General features: G+C 49.6%; 3 protein-coding genes across 3 annotated transcripts; 1 reads left to right on the forward strand and 2 right to left on the reverse strand.

The window, feature by feature from the left end:
* Nucleotides 1-2,445: 2,445 nt before the first annotated feature.
* Nucleotides 2,446-4,940, reverse strand: LAJ45_03818 (uncharacterized protein; the record flags this gene model as incomplete). Its single annotated transcript, XM_046113402.1, has 3 exons — nt 2,446-2,666; nt 2,737-4,698; nt 4,799-4,940. 3 exons carry the CDS (start codon nt 4,938-4,940, stop codon nt 2,446-2,448), a joined length of 2,325 nt encoding a protein of 774 aa, XP_045973131.1.
* Nucleotides 4,941-10,649: 5,709 nt separating this feature from the next.
* LAJ45_03820 (uncharacterized protein) lies at nt 10,650-11,735 on the forward strand (the record flags this gene model as incomplete). The annotated part of the gene is made up of 3 exons (XM_046113403.1): nt 10,650-11,076; nt 11,170-11,390; nt 11,458-11,517. The coding sequence occupies 3 exons, from the start codon at nt 10,650-10,652 to the stop codon at nt 11,515-11,517; spliced, it is 708 nt and encodes a 235-aa protein (XP_045973132.1).
* Nucleotides 11,736-12,000: 265 nt separating this feature from the next.
* On the reverse strand, nt 12,001-14,331 carry LAJ45_03821 (uncharacterized protein; the record flags this gene model as incomplete). Its single annotated transcript, XM_046113404.1, has 4 exons — nt 12,001-13,495; nt 13,557-13,945; nt 14,002-14,238; nt 14,299-14,331. The coding sequence occupies 4 exons, from the start codon at nt 14,329-14,331 to the stop codon at nt 12,001-12,003; spliced, it is 2,154 nt and encodes a 717-aa protein (XP_045973133.1).
* Nucleotides 14,332-14,489: the final 158 nt, after the last annotated feature.

The following is a 14,489-nucleotide window of genomic DNA, read 5'->3' on the forward strand; positions in this document are numbered from 1 at the left end:
CAACATCATCATCATTATCAGAAGTAGAATATGTTGTTGTAGTTGTTGCATAGCAGAACTCGCTCATTCAGGCATTGCGCACACTCAGGCTATGTGTCAATGACTGTTATACCCTGTCAACCTTAAACATCCCCGCCATACCAACCCACCCCCTGAAACCATTGAGGTTTGTAACCCTCAAGCTTTCGGTTTTGGCAGGTCGCCAATCCACTTTTCAAGGATGAGAAGCTTCTCTTTATTAAGAGTTGGTCGGCGCCATGGGAGTGCCAAGGGTTGCTGATAGGGGAGGTATTACATGGAACGTGTTTGGCGTAGGGAAGCCCCGCAGAAGGATTTGCAAAAAGAGTTATAATGCGGCCCCATGAGTATGAATGTTAGGCTTTTACGCGCCCAATCATTTTGCCCGTGAGTGAAATCTTGACACTAGATAGCCGAGTGATATACCATGTAGGAGGAGACGAGCCAAGCCAAACATGTCTCGAGATTTTATATCCTGAAAAAACGCAGAGCGGTCCGTTTTTAAGGGGCTGGATGTACGATAATTATAACCCAGCGCATAATTAAATGGCCTCATCATCATCCTTTATGTACTACATGGAGGTGTTGGCTTTGTTAGTCCGGTGCAGTTAGGTGGTATAAGTAAGTTCTCCGGGGCTGGAGGGGCAGGGCGATCGAGGGCGGCGATATACGTGTGGAGTATGAATTCTAAAGACAGGAATTCCCTTTCAGTCTTGGATGCTTTCCAGGTTTGGTCCCGGCCCAGAGAACTTAAAGCACACAATCCCCGGGTTGGAGAATGGGACATCCTTTTATCACAGATCATAACCAAGGAATTGATTGTAAAGGAAGGGAGTCTAGTCGGGTATTTAACTACATAATCCATAATAGCGACTGGCATCCTCTCATTAAAACGGACCACGTACCCGCCCCTTTAACTAACCATATATCATTGTTGCCCTTTATCGGCAAGAGCACTACAATATGCAAACACATAGGTTGGCAGCGTCCAAGCCTAACTAGTATATACACCTAACCCTAAATCAACTGGCTCAAGTGAAAAATGGACTGAAATCCATCACCACGCCTTAGTATAATAGAAACTGGTCTATAACTTCACTGGTGCGTATATTCCATCTCTATTTTAGACTTTAGTAGATAGCAAATTAATCACTTACCATCTTACTCTATCGCATTGCCTAGCACGTTTGATTGTTTTACATCTCCTAGCTACCAGAATTAGGAACATTTCCAGGCTCCGCTTAAGATCACCAAGGTCTTCCACCAGCGCTTCTTTCTCTATGATAGCCCTAGGCCTTAAACCGTCACCAAAGTGCTGACCCACAAAAAAAAAAAAAGCAAATTTGGTGTGGCTTTACTAACAGATCTTCTTATCTTTCTTATCAAATAATAGATCCCCCATACAAGTTCAACCCCTATATCACCGGGGTCAGCAATTGACGGGTTAAGGGATAGCGCAGTTTGTAGGTAGGTTGCTTGATGCACATAATCATAGAAGATCACTCGCTTGCCAAGAAGTAACCTCTTCTTCATACGCTATTTGAGCTTGGCAAGGGAACGAGTCTGCTAATCTGGTAGTTCAAGTGTCATAGGAACACACACACGAAAGCTCGATTGGCGGGTGGGCGACATAACGGGATATGAAAGTATCTCGGAGTATTTTTTATGGTTTTTACTTTAGAGAAAGGGGGGTTCTTCTTAGTGACCAAATTTAAAGGGAGGTTTTTACACAGCTCTAGCGGTATTGTTGCAAAAGAACTTGTCCGTTTAATATTTAGCATTAGAAGAGGTTGTCATTTTTATATATACCCCGTGGCGCTTGCTGAACCGGTGAGGGATCTCTAACGCTCAAGAGACATCGCTCGAGTAACTAATATTTAGATACAATCTTAATTCAGCATGTATGTTACATAACTACATAGGAGTGCGTTAAGTACTTTTATATAGTTTTAGAGAAAAGAAATTATACGTCCTACCAAAAATTCTAGATCTTATGGCCTCATATGTGCACTAGCCCTGCAACTAATAACCTCATCATATGTACATATAGTTACGTTATGTGCACATATCTAGGGGTCAGATTGCGCATGTCACGTGAACCCCAACCTTAAAAAGATGAAACCTTACTTTGACCTCCAAGGTGGAGGCCCGGGGCGCTCAATCAATACGGGTTCTGACACACCACAAAGCCGCCATTATCAACGAGAAACTCTTTTTTTCTTCTGTCCAAGTTTCACATACACACATTATCGACCCATCATACACAATTCTCTGATTCCAAATAATTGATTTCCCCCCCCTTCTCCCCTTTCTCTTCCCGCCCGCCTTAACTTAAAAGGGCCCATCAAAATAAACTAAAAATTATAAAAACACATATCTCAAATAACCATAATCACAAAAACTACATCTACATCATAACACTTTTATCTAAAGAGCCGGCGCATTCGGGTCACCGAGACACTGGTCAACTCTCATCAAGTTCTTTCCGCTGGCCTTTGCCAATTGGATAAACTGCTTCAAGTACCCAACGGTGCTAGGGTAGAGGTAGTGCATAACCACCAAGTTACCGCCCTTGGCCAGATCGCGCTTGAAGGCATCGAGCTGCTTCTCGGGGGTGCTTGAGGTAGCGTAGAGCCAATCTTCGCAGTCTGTAGCACAGTTGTTAGTTTCGTGTTACTCTATATATATTAAATTGGGGGGGAATAAGGTTAGACATACCAATAGACCAGTTGATCAGCTTTCCGCCAGGAATCAACGCAGCAATTCTCTGTCTCATCTTCGCGCCCTCATTTCCAAACGGAGGTCTGAAGTACTTTGAGGTAATACCGAGGGTCTTGGTAACAGCGTCGATATCCTGCTGAATCTCCCAATCGATAGCCTCATTGGTGCCGAGACCCTCAATCTTAGGGTGAGTGAATGAATGGTACGCGACCTGGTGTCCCTGCGCCATCATCTCCTTGTAGACGTTTGTAAGATTGGTTGAGGCGTCGAGAAGGGCGGCACCGACGGTGAAGAAGGTGACCTTGATGTTCTCCTCCTTGACAATCTGCATGACCTGTTGGGCGAGCTGTGGGTCGCCGTCATCGATGGCGAAAGCGAGTGAGTTTGGAACAGAGCACGAGAACACCAATGGCGCGGTAGGGAGCTTAGAGCGGATAGTGACGCCTGATGGGATGGTCTTGACGATCTCGATCTTGGAGATGACGGTGTTGGTGCTTCCGGTGAAGCCCTTGAGTGCAAATCCAATGGTGCGGGTCCTGACGATGTCGAAGTGGGAAATTGGAACATAGATATCGGTCGCAGTAGCATAGCGGCCGGCATCAACCTCGTCCCAAGTCTCTGGGTACGGTGCAATTGCTTCGTTGCAGGCCGAGTTGTGTTGCTGGAGAGCAATGGAGAAGGCGCTGGAGCCAGTGTATGCAATGTGGAGGTAACCATTGTCGTAGGTAGTCATGTCACGGCACGTGCCAGTGAGCTGAGTGTAGAAAGCAAGATCACTATCCTTGTATTTGATGGTAAGCGTTCCGCCGGAAATGGTGTATCCAGTAGTATCATCACCACCGTGCCAGAATCCGAGAGCGTTGGAGTCAGGGTTGGCGAACTGGTCAATCACGAAAGCGGTGGCAGTGGCAGAAGTTGCGGGAACAGTGTTGGTTGCGACGCTGTCAGTGGGTGTAGGTGCAACAACATACTCGGTGGCAGTATTGCCGCAGTAGAATGCGAGCGGGCCTAGGGTAACTGGCTTGCTGTTGTAGTTGTAAAACATGATGGACATCAAGTGGCCGGTATCGAGGCCAGTGAAGGTCGACAATGGGAAGCTATAAAATTTCTCAGTGCCGTCAAAGGTCCATCCAAGCTGTGTTGTGGTCCTGTCGACAGATTGGAAGTTAGAAGCACTGCATGAAGCACTGTATTGCATCTGAACAGTGAATGTAGTGCCTGCAGCAGCCTTGATACGCATTCCAACACCACCATACTTGTTGGTGGCACTCGTGCAGTCCAAGTTGGTGTAGAAGTAAGAGCTGCCCGTAGGGGTAAAGGTAACCCGGTTATTGGCAACGACGATAGAAGTCATAGTACCATCATCTGACGATGCCTTAAGCATGGCATTGTAGTAGAGGAAGGTAAGACGGGACTGTGATGCCCAATCATCAACGACCAGAGGCGAGCAAGTCCCTGAAGTTGTAGGAGTCGAGGAGGTGACCGTTGGAGAGGTGACAGTTACACTAGTTGACGAAGAGGTTCCGGTGGGTGTTACGGTAGTAGAGCTTGATGATCCAGTACCGGCCGCACAGGCAAGTTTGGTCTCACCAAGTTCCCATCCAGCGGTGTTGGAGCTGAACGCAGACCAGACAAAGGCCTTGATCACGTTAAGATTGGTGACACCACTAAAGCTGGAAAGCGGTATTGTGAGAGTTTGAGTTGCACCCGTCAGACCAGAAACAGTATAGTAGTAGCTGGTGTAGGTTGTTGATGCACAGGTGCTTGCGGTCTGTATTTCCAGGGTGAAGGAAGCTCCAGAAGCAGGACTCTTGAACGGGAATGTAATGGCATTATAACCCTGGGTCGTGGCAGCAATGCATGAGTCAAAAGTCTCATAGAAGTAAGCATTTGCCTTGGGTGTGAAGGTGAGCTTTTTGGCGGCGGTGTTGGCCGTAATTGAAGCCATTGAACCATCATCTAATAATTAATTAGCTTCAATTCCTAGATCAATGCACTATGAAGCTACTGGTAATGTGTAGTCATAGGAAATTCAGGCGCAGGCGGATGAGAAGCATACCAGATGTCCAACTTCCTTGCTTGTTGATATTAGTTGAATAAGTTGCGTAGTCGTCTATGACCAAATTTGAAGTGCATGCAGCATACGCCGTGCCCCAGAAGGCAGACGCTACAGCCAGAAACTGGCTGGTAGAAACACGCATGATTGCGCTATTAAGGAATTATATTCTGTAGGTAATGAATAATAATAATAATAAAAAACGTGTGTAAGTTGGGCAACGAAAGTGAAACTCGAACCCCACAAAAGCGAATGACTGATCGTAAGTTCACGATCGTTTGTGTACCGACTTCAATCCTCAAGAGAAAGAGAGAGATGTTGGACTGGTGAAGAACTGAAAAAGATGGGGAACGAGGGCCGGATATATATAAAAGCTCCCAAGAAATCTCCCCCCAGATAAAGACATGTGTGTAACATGTGTACCGCCCAAATCCAACTAACTCTAAAAGGGAGGATTCCAATTGTAACGCGGGAGGGAAGAAGGGAGGGGCGGATTGGTAAAGGTGGGCTTGACTGAGACAAAGCAAGTAACTGAAGCCTATCTTTGGCCGTAATAGCCTGAGTAACTGCAACTGTTTTGTGCTTGGGCTCTCTGTTCCACAGCAACAACAATAACAACATGATCTGTATAGTGCCTATACCCCTCCCCGAAAAGCAACCCGCCCCTAGTGAGGATCTGGTACAGGGGTCAATATTGTTACTTTCTTCGGACGATTAAATGGTGTGGGTACATCTGGGTGTGCCCTTACAATTGGTTGTTCTAGAATTGTTCGTTTCCCAGCTTTCGGCCCCTTTCTCTATAGGTACCGGGATGAAACATTCTGTTTCTTTGAACCCTTTTTCTCAACCTTCTCTTCAATTCAGCTCTTTGGTAAACGATAACTTTTTGGTCGTAAATAGATTCTCAGTCTCGGAAAACAAACTACCGACTGCAATGCAAATAGGAGAATACCCTTTTTTCCTCTCCTCTCGTTCGCCACAGACCCTTGTCTGAGAAGAGAGTAGGTACCCTACATATCAGTATAAGCTTAAGATACGAGAATCGAGCAGGGACCCCAGGTCTCAACCATCCGGATTGCCGATAGGTCGAGTCCGTATGGAGACTATTTCTTTGAAGCTTCGATAAGTAATCGCGGTTCGCCGTCTTTGTGGCGTGTCTCATCTCGCAATTCCAGAGTAGGTTGTGTTTAGCTTTTTCTCTTTCTTTATTTCTAGAGTAAGTAGTTGTTTTGCAGTTTCAAGAATGGAATGGCGAAAACCGAAAACAACAACCCGGCCGTTCGAATCCAGCAGGGGTAGACATGTACCGTACTCCACCCCCCAAGTAATCGTGATTACCTCATAAACACCTGAAGTTCTGGTAGAGCACTGTTACATCGCATGTATCTAGGTACATACAAGGTAGAGACCAGTAACCCATCCGAGCAGAATCACTCCATTCCTAATGTCGTCAATCGAGTGAGGAAACTCTAGCTCCAGTAGCAACGGCTGAAACGAACCAGCGATGATGTGTTTTCCCAATCGAGCCCGATTTTTCTCCTACTGACCTGGCCAGTTACACTAAAAGAGCCGAGTTGTAAATTAAAGTACAGTACCCTACCTGGCCTTGCCTTGGCCGTTGTACAAAGGATGCATACGCTGGTAGAGTTAGTAGTTACATTACTTAGTTAGCGAGTATAGCTAAAGATAGAAAGCGAAGAAAAAAACCCACATATACCCTGCTACTGAAAACTCGTGATCTTCTCGGAGCCCGCACTTCAGAGCGTGTCAATATCATTGAAACCTGCCGAGGAACGAGGGCATCTTGGCTCGCTCTGTAAAGCATTTTGGTAAATATCTTTAAGGGGGGGGGGTGGTAAAGAGACTAACGCTCTAACTATTCTGCCATTGCACGCAGTCCTGAATTGAACCTCATCATCACCGCATCAAATATAAAGCCTCAGCCATTGGAATGTGAATATATTATCAGAACCTCAGATGACAATTCTTGATCATATGTACCTCTTGTACACATCGGCCTACATGAAGTATTTCACGCAGCAGAGTATCGGTATCGCGGGTGTATGGATCATAGAGGCACACGCCCACGATGTCATACCTCCTAGAGTAACTAATCCTCCTTCCTCCACCCCCCCCCCCCCTGCCCATAACCCCTCGTCTACTTCCTGATTGCGCGAAAAGGCAAAATTCCAAGCCCTTTAAGCGACAAAAACCGTGTGGATCTGTGGTCTGATATGGGTTCCTAGGTTTGTTATTAGCCTCCTGGATCCTGCTGCCTTCCTGCTATTCTTAGCCCGTCCCCCTTACATATCTAGCATTCAGGAGGCGAGTGCCGAGCCCGGAACGTTACTGTTGAAAAACCAATAATCCTTTCATGCCCAGCTGAGAACACCAAGCATGATAAATATCGCGGTGCCGAAAGTTCCTCCTCTTGGGAATCGAATCGGAACGAGCTCTCCCGAGTGGCCAGGTTGGGGGTACATGGGCCTACTTGTATGTGCTCTTGGCAGGCATCCGAGGCACCTTTTCGGGCAGCTAGAGTGCTCTAGTGCGGTACTCTAGATAGACATCACACGCTCTGCGTAGAACATGTATCATTCCAAGATCCAAAAAGAAGCCTATTAAACGAGTCAACTCCTTTAACTATTCTAGACTCTAGAGTTCGGAGTTCAGACGAAGGCAATAGCAACGCCCAGTACACCTGCATAGATCGATCTGCATGCGCGCGGTACGGTTCCATCTCCTCCTCGTCCCATCCGCCCATCTGCGTGTCTCGGTGCAAGAAATGCTGTGAGGTACAAAAGACATTTGGATACAAACGAGAAATAGATCATCAGGAGAGCGAGTTTGCTTATTCGCTTGTTCCTGCAGTTGTGGCTTTTGTTTTTTGTGTGAGGCGCAGATAGAGTAGGTATCCCGCTCGAACTGGACTGGACTGCGTCATGAATCAAATGGGTCAGAATAAACATTCTTAAAGACATGCACCAGCTATTTCGGTAGCCAAACTTTTTGTTGTGTAGAAGCCTAGTATATTGCCGCGCTGGGCAATGTTTGAAGAAAAGACACCGATTCAACTATGTAGTTGCAAGCCAAGATGATAATAATAACACGAACCATAAGCCCCAAACAAACGCAGCCAAAGGAGTAAAGAAGCAAAGTCACAAAATACTTCCCCGCATAACTCAACCCGCCTGCCAAGCTCTCTCCCGCCCGCTCGTATCAACTCGTGTGTGTACATGTGCCTACAGCTCAACCTCATTTCCACCAAGTTTCGTTGTTAAAAAGAAAGAAAGAAACACCATGTAGCCGAAGACATGGGATTTTGGAGATGCGTAGTGAGAGGCAACGCACGTAGGAAGACACAATAGGTAATATGATGTATGGTTCTATCACGGAGGATGAAAAAAAATCTCCTTTTTTCACACTACAGTGCGATTGTTCAAACCTTCAAATGACAGCCCGCTTGGGAAATCTGGGTTTAAGGTTTACAGGCAAGCCGACAGATACCTTAAGCCGACCGACCGATCAACCGACCGAACAGGGCTCAGAATCGAGTGACAACCCGTGAATCGCCCCTGCACACTTAACTCCAACCACAGGGAAACCTATCATAACCCCAACTCTCGAGGTTCCAGCGTTCGGAGGGAACAAAACTTGTGGTCTGCTAACAAATGCCTCTCTCTAAATTCCACGCCTTTCAGCAAATTCGGCCACCGCAGAGGTGGAATTAGGTAGAGTAGGTTTTGCTGTACACAACTCTACAGGCTACTCAAGACTTAACACTTGGCTCCTCTTCCCACTCCAGCTAGCCGTGACGTGCTACGGCCCGACCCGCGGCCAAGAGAGCTTGATTCCTCCACCGCGAGTTTTTCTGTCCCGTGGTGGCTCCGTGTGATCGACCCGAGTGTTGTGGCTTCCCGATCGCGACGGAGGTTGCCTTTGGCTTCTATTCGGGGAGTGTAATTTCCCGATTCACTGATTCATTGGCTGCGGATACTCTACGGCCACAATAAGCATTGCCATCCTGTCCAGCGCCGAAAAACTCCCTAGTTTGAGTAGGGGGCGCCAGAGACTTTGGATTCAGCTCTTAGTCTTGGTGTTGGGGGTAGCGTATTTATTGCTTTTCTGGTTCGCTACGCTGCTTGGCAGTTCCTTGGGGGGGCTTGAGTTGAGTTGAGTTATATTTTGGATTCGGGTTCGAATTCGGGTTTCTGTCGTTGCGAGTCCTTTTGCAGATATTACAGCCGGCCCGATACCTATGATGTGCACGGGTTATGGTGTTTTCGCCGGTCGGTAGAGAAGCATCTCAAATCGAGAGGACACTCTCTGGCACATGACCAGGCCATCTTCTCAAGACAGTCGAGGGTAGACTCATTGGAGATATCACGATCAAACCGCGAGATGGAAATACATATAATGCAAACCCCTATGTAGGAGTACTGGAGAGTATCAATCAACCATGCAGCCACAAGAACCTCGAACGATGTGCGACCCCCCTACATGAGGTAGAGTACCTACATGTACACTCTACTCTATTCCACTTAAGCTTAAATCTCCACCAAAGATGGTATGAGACTTAGAGCACAGTTATAGCAAAGAAAGAAAGGGCGGATGAGACTTGTGTGAGAGAAATTTGTCACTTCGATTCAGCCCCTCCCCAACCAGTCAATTGCAATCGAGTATTGAAGTGGTGGCTTACTCTATGTATATAAGACTCAAGACTCACCCCGACGTACAGGCGATGTTTGCAGAGTACAGTCGCTCACCTACTGACAGCGGGTCCTGTCTGATGGTTCTGTTTGCATATGCCAACTCTGTTATTGGCCTCAAATCCCTGACAGGATCCGCCTTCACCCCGTGAGTGAGTGTACATACATAAGTGGTTCCTCGGGTATATATGTATACAGTCAGTGCCTCTTGTGCTTCCTCGTATCAAAGGTATGTAGGTAAATTTCCCGGAGATGTGTCATGCACCTTTATCCCGAGGGGTGGGTTGAGTTGAAACTTCTTTTTTTTGCACTTTCAGCCTCTGGACTGGACGTTGTGGGTGGTTCCTGCATGGCCGTTGAGCAACCCAACTCAGGAGGCGGTGGTTCTTGCCAAAGAACACTGACAGTTCTCATCTAACCAAAGGCTAGCACTTCTCTCCTTGAAATGCATGCACTTTACTCCTTCTGCTTGTTTAAGCAATGCTATCGTCCTGACCCTTCCCATCCACACCCTCGTACCCGCACCCGCACCCGCACCCGCACCCGCACCCGCACCCGCAAACCCGGATATGGCTGACAATCCCTCCCCCCCAGTGCATACATACATACAAATTGACTCCCATCCCCAACCCAACCCAGTTTATGCACTTGACCTCCCTCCCTTGTGCCACCATTGAAACCCCCCAGTGTCTACTCTATGCTCTATCGGTAATCCCTCCCCCAACGGCTCTCGACAGCTCTTGGCAACGTCTCTAGCACTTCCAGGTGACGCGGCAGCCAAGGGCGGGTGTTCTTTCTCTCTCTGTGTGTGGCCTCTCCTTTATTCTGCATTGATTCCCCGAGAGAGAATGGGAGGTTAGGATTTACACACATGTAGAGTAGAGTAATAAAGACATGGTCAGATGGCGCACCTTAAATACATACAGTACCTGAATACTTTATAAACCCCCGAGACCCCCCAGAGTCTAGAGAACCTCCCCCAGAGACCCAAAGACCAAAGATCTTCTAAATCTTCCCCAGATCCCCTACCCCGGATTCACAAGCTCTAGAAGCTCACAGCTAGCTATATCTACTTGAATTAACCTCACCACCTAATACCACAAACACCCTACCATAGCCATACTACAACACCACACACCTCCACTATGACAGTCGACGCCCAAGTGCAACAACTCTTCATCGACTTCTCCGGCCTCCCTCCCCCAGGCACCCCCCCACACCCAGGCACCCCCCCACCGCCCACCCCCTACGACACCCTCATCACCGCCTGCCACGACAGCCCCCCCCTCATCCAACACGCCTACGAGACGCACCGCACCACGCGCAACGCGCACCAGGGCGCGCAGCTCCTCTCCCCGTCCTTCACGGGAATGAGCGTCGACCCGATCCTGCAGGAGCTCGTGTACGCGGCCGGCACCCACCGCATCCCGGAGCTCGAGGCGGCCGCGAGGGAGAAGCGGCGGCCGGACGAGATCGATACGCGCAATTGCCTCACGTTCTGGGCAAGGCCGACGGCGCAGGTGAGGGAGATGATTGGGGAGGTGCAGGCGAGGATCAGGAAGCTGTGTGATGGTTTGTAGCTCCTTTCCCTTCTCGCCGCCGAGGATAGCTGGCTAGCTGGAGCTATTCGTAACCAATGTCCAAGAGACCACCCGCTAACTATAGCTCTGTTTGTTACAGACATCTGGCTCATGCCCCTCGACAACCTCCACCTCACCGTCCTCGAAATCGCCCACTCCCGCACACGCCCCGAAATCGACGCCATCACCGCCCTCCTCCGGCCCACACTCCAACAGACCGTGAACCTCCCGCTCTCACCCAAGCACCGCGCGGTCCTCATCCGCCCACTCCTCTCCTTCGACAGCGCCGCGCTCGCAATCTCGTTCGTCCCCGAAGCAGCCACCTCAGAGAGCAGCTACACCTACCACCACCTGCGGCGCGACTTCTACCAAGCCGCCGTGGACAGCGGGGTGGCCATCGGCTCGCGGTACACCGTGCCGTCGGCGCATGTGACTGTTGCGCGGTTTGTGACGGGGGGCGGGGCGGAGAGCTGGGATGTGCGCAGGAGGGAGGAGTGGGTGAGGGGCATTGAGAGGATTAATGCGTGGATTGAGAGGGAGTGGAGGGGGCGCGTGAGGTGGGTGGTGGGCGAGGAGCGCGGGGTGGAGTTTAGGAGGGGGTTGTTGTGGTATGGTGGTGGGAATGCGGTGGCGGTGGGGAAGCCGTTGTGATGAGGGGGTGCTTTGGAGTTTTTTTCTTTTTCAAAATGCCTAGATTTCAGTTTGCAGTAAAGTGCGGTTCCGTAGGCAATAGAATAGATACCTACTTAATGGATTACATTAAAACGCGAAATATCTGTAATACACTAAAAAAGCACGGTATTGTCCATAATTAATAGTCATCACAAGCAATCACTCGGTCCACATCTAATCACGAAAAAAAGCTAAATTGCGATTTATCTTTAGCCAAGCAGCAAACTCACAAACTCCATCCGCCCTACTTCTTCTCCGTCTTCCCCGTCGGGATACAAAAGAAGACCGCCTTCTTCCCCTCCGCGGCCGCCTCATCACACCTATAGTACCCCTTCCTCTCAAACTGTATGATATCATCCACCTTCACCTGCGCAATATTACAATCCGCAATCGCATCCTCTCTAAACTCCGTCTTCGGATTGATGAAATTCTTCAACTCATCCTCCTCCTCCAGCTTCTCCTTGGTAATCAGATAATCAAAGTCCACCAGCTCGACCTGCACCGTCTCCTGCGCCGCCGCCAACCACGTCACCTTCTTCTCCGTCTTCTTAAAGTCGCCCTCGAGATGGAGCGTCAGCTCCAGCGCCGTCACATCGCCCGCAGGGTCCGGACGGGTGATCTTGGTCACAAACGCATTCCCCCAGTCCATGAGCGTGATCTCCTCGCCCTCCTTGAACGAGCGCGCGTCCTCCTGGTCGAGCAGCACCTCGTCGCCCAGCACAACCTTCTTCAGCCCAATCTCGGCGTTCTTCTTGTGCTTCGGCTTCATCTCGACGACGGGGGCGGCGGGGCCGCCAATGACACGGGCCTTGACGGCGCCGGCGGCCAAGACGGCGGTGTGGCGGGGGGAGATGGGGTCGATGACCTTCTTGTTGCCCGCCCAGATGATGGTCCAGTCGAGGTTGACCACGTTCTTGCTCGGGCCCTGTGCGAGGATGAAGTTGCGGAGGGCCTCGATCGTCATTCCGCGGCGACGGATACCGCGCACAGTGGGGAAGCGCGGGTCGTCCCAGCCGCGGACGAGCCCTTCCTCGACGAACCAGGTGAGCTTGCGCTTGGAGAGGAGGGTGCGGATGAAGTTGAGTCTTGCAAAGTCCCAGACGTGGACCTTGCGTAGGCCGAGGGCATCGATCATCCACCAGTACTGCGGGTTGCGGTCGCGGTACTCGATTGTTCTGAGGGCGTGGGTGACGCCCTCGAGCGAGTCGACGATGGGGCAGGCAAAGTCGTAGGTGGGGTAGACTTTGTATTTGTCGCCGGTGCGGTGGTGTACGCTGGGGTTGCAGCGGTAGATGACGGGGTCGCGCATGGCCTTGTTGGGGTCGTCGACGCTGATTTTGGCGCGGAGACAGGTCTTGACGCCTTGTTCGGTGGCGTTCTTCATTTCCTCAAAGGCAGCGAGGTTCTCCTCGACGGTGCGGTCGCGGTTCTTGGAGGCTATGCCCTCCATTCTCTCGTGGCGCATCTGCTCCTGTGTAGTGTCGTCGCAGTAGGCTTTGCCGAGTTTGATCATTTTGATAGCTTCCTCGTAGAGGCGGTCAAAGTGGTCAGAAGTGTAGGTGATCTTGTCACCGTGGATTCCAAGAAGGGCGAGATCCTCAAGAATGGAGTCCTGGAACTCCTGCTTCTCCTTGGTGGGGTTGGTATCGTCGAAACGGATAATCATGGTTCCGCCGTAGTGCTGCGCAAAGTACTGGTTGAGCATAGCTGCTTTGGCGTGACCAATGTGAAGGTAACCTCTGTCAAATTCATGCGATTAGAATTGGGATACTCGGGGTCTCTGGTTAGGGGAGTAGTTACGATGGCTCAGGAGGGAATCTGGTGACAACCCCCTTGTCGGTGTCCAAGAGGCCAATCTCATAGCTGCCCTCCTTGCTTTTTGCCTTCTTCTTGGTAGTCATTTCCGCCTTGAAGCTCTCAACGACAGTAGATACCCGCTCGATGGAACCAATGTACTTGAACCACCGGACCAAGTTGGGAAGGTGGTTTCTCTTGATGGCAGAGATGGCCTGGCCGTTACCATTGAGAGCACCCCATGCAGAAATATCGGCGATGGTAAGAGTGTATCCCACAAGGAATGTGCGAAGGGTCAAGTGGTTGTTGAGTTCCTCGAGCGCAGCAGAGGTGGATTTAAAGTCCTTAGTCCCACCGGAAAGGCGGGTAAGAGTAAAGGCAATCCATTCGTCTTCCTATATGATAAGGTTAAATCCTGATTCTATAAGAATGCCGGGAATTCGGTTCTTACCAAAGAACCCTGGCTTCCACGGAGGTGCTGTGGGTATGCAGAAATCAATTTCTTAAGCACAGCTTCAGGTCCGTAGACGACATCATCGCCCTCAAGCTGAACACCAATTGAGGATTCGGGAACAGCTTTGTCGAGGAGTTCAACCTCCTTGATGACAACCGCAACTGGCTGGACAGGGTCTGATCCGTTAATGACACTGCTCGCGATGAGCGCGGGGTAGATGTGTGCAAGTTGAGCCTGGTAATAAACACCGTTGGTAACTGAGTTAAATAAGGAATCCTAATTATTGTTACGAACCTTTTGAGCGATTAGCAAATTGAACGACGACATTTTGCAAGTGTTACTGTCCGAGCAAGTTGGTCAGGTATGACTCTTTTATTTTTGGTTTGGTGGGGAGGGGCAGTTAACTCATCGGGTTAGGGTTGCGAATGCATCCGGGTAACGAGGACGCCATTGTTCCTTCATTCCTAGCTACTTTGGCGAAGCTT

Source organism: Morchella importuna (assembly GCF_003444635.1).
Source record: "Morchella importuna strain M04M26 chromosome Unknown Morimp01GS009, whole genome shotgun sequence".
Lineage (NCBI taxonomy): Eukaryota > Fungi > Ascomycota > Pezizomycetes > Pezizales > Morchellaceae > Morchella > Morchella importuna.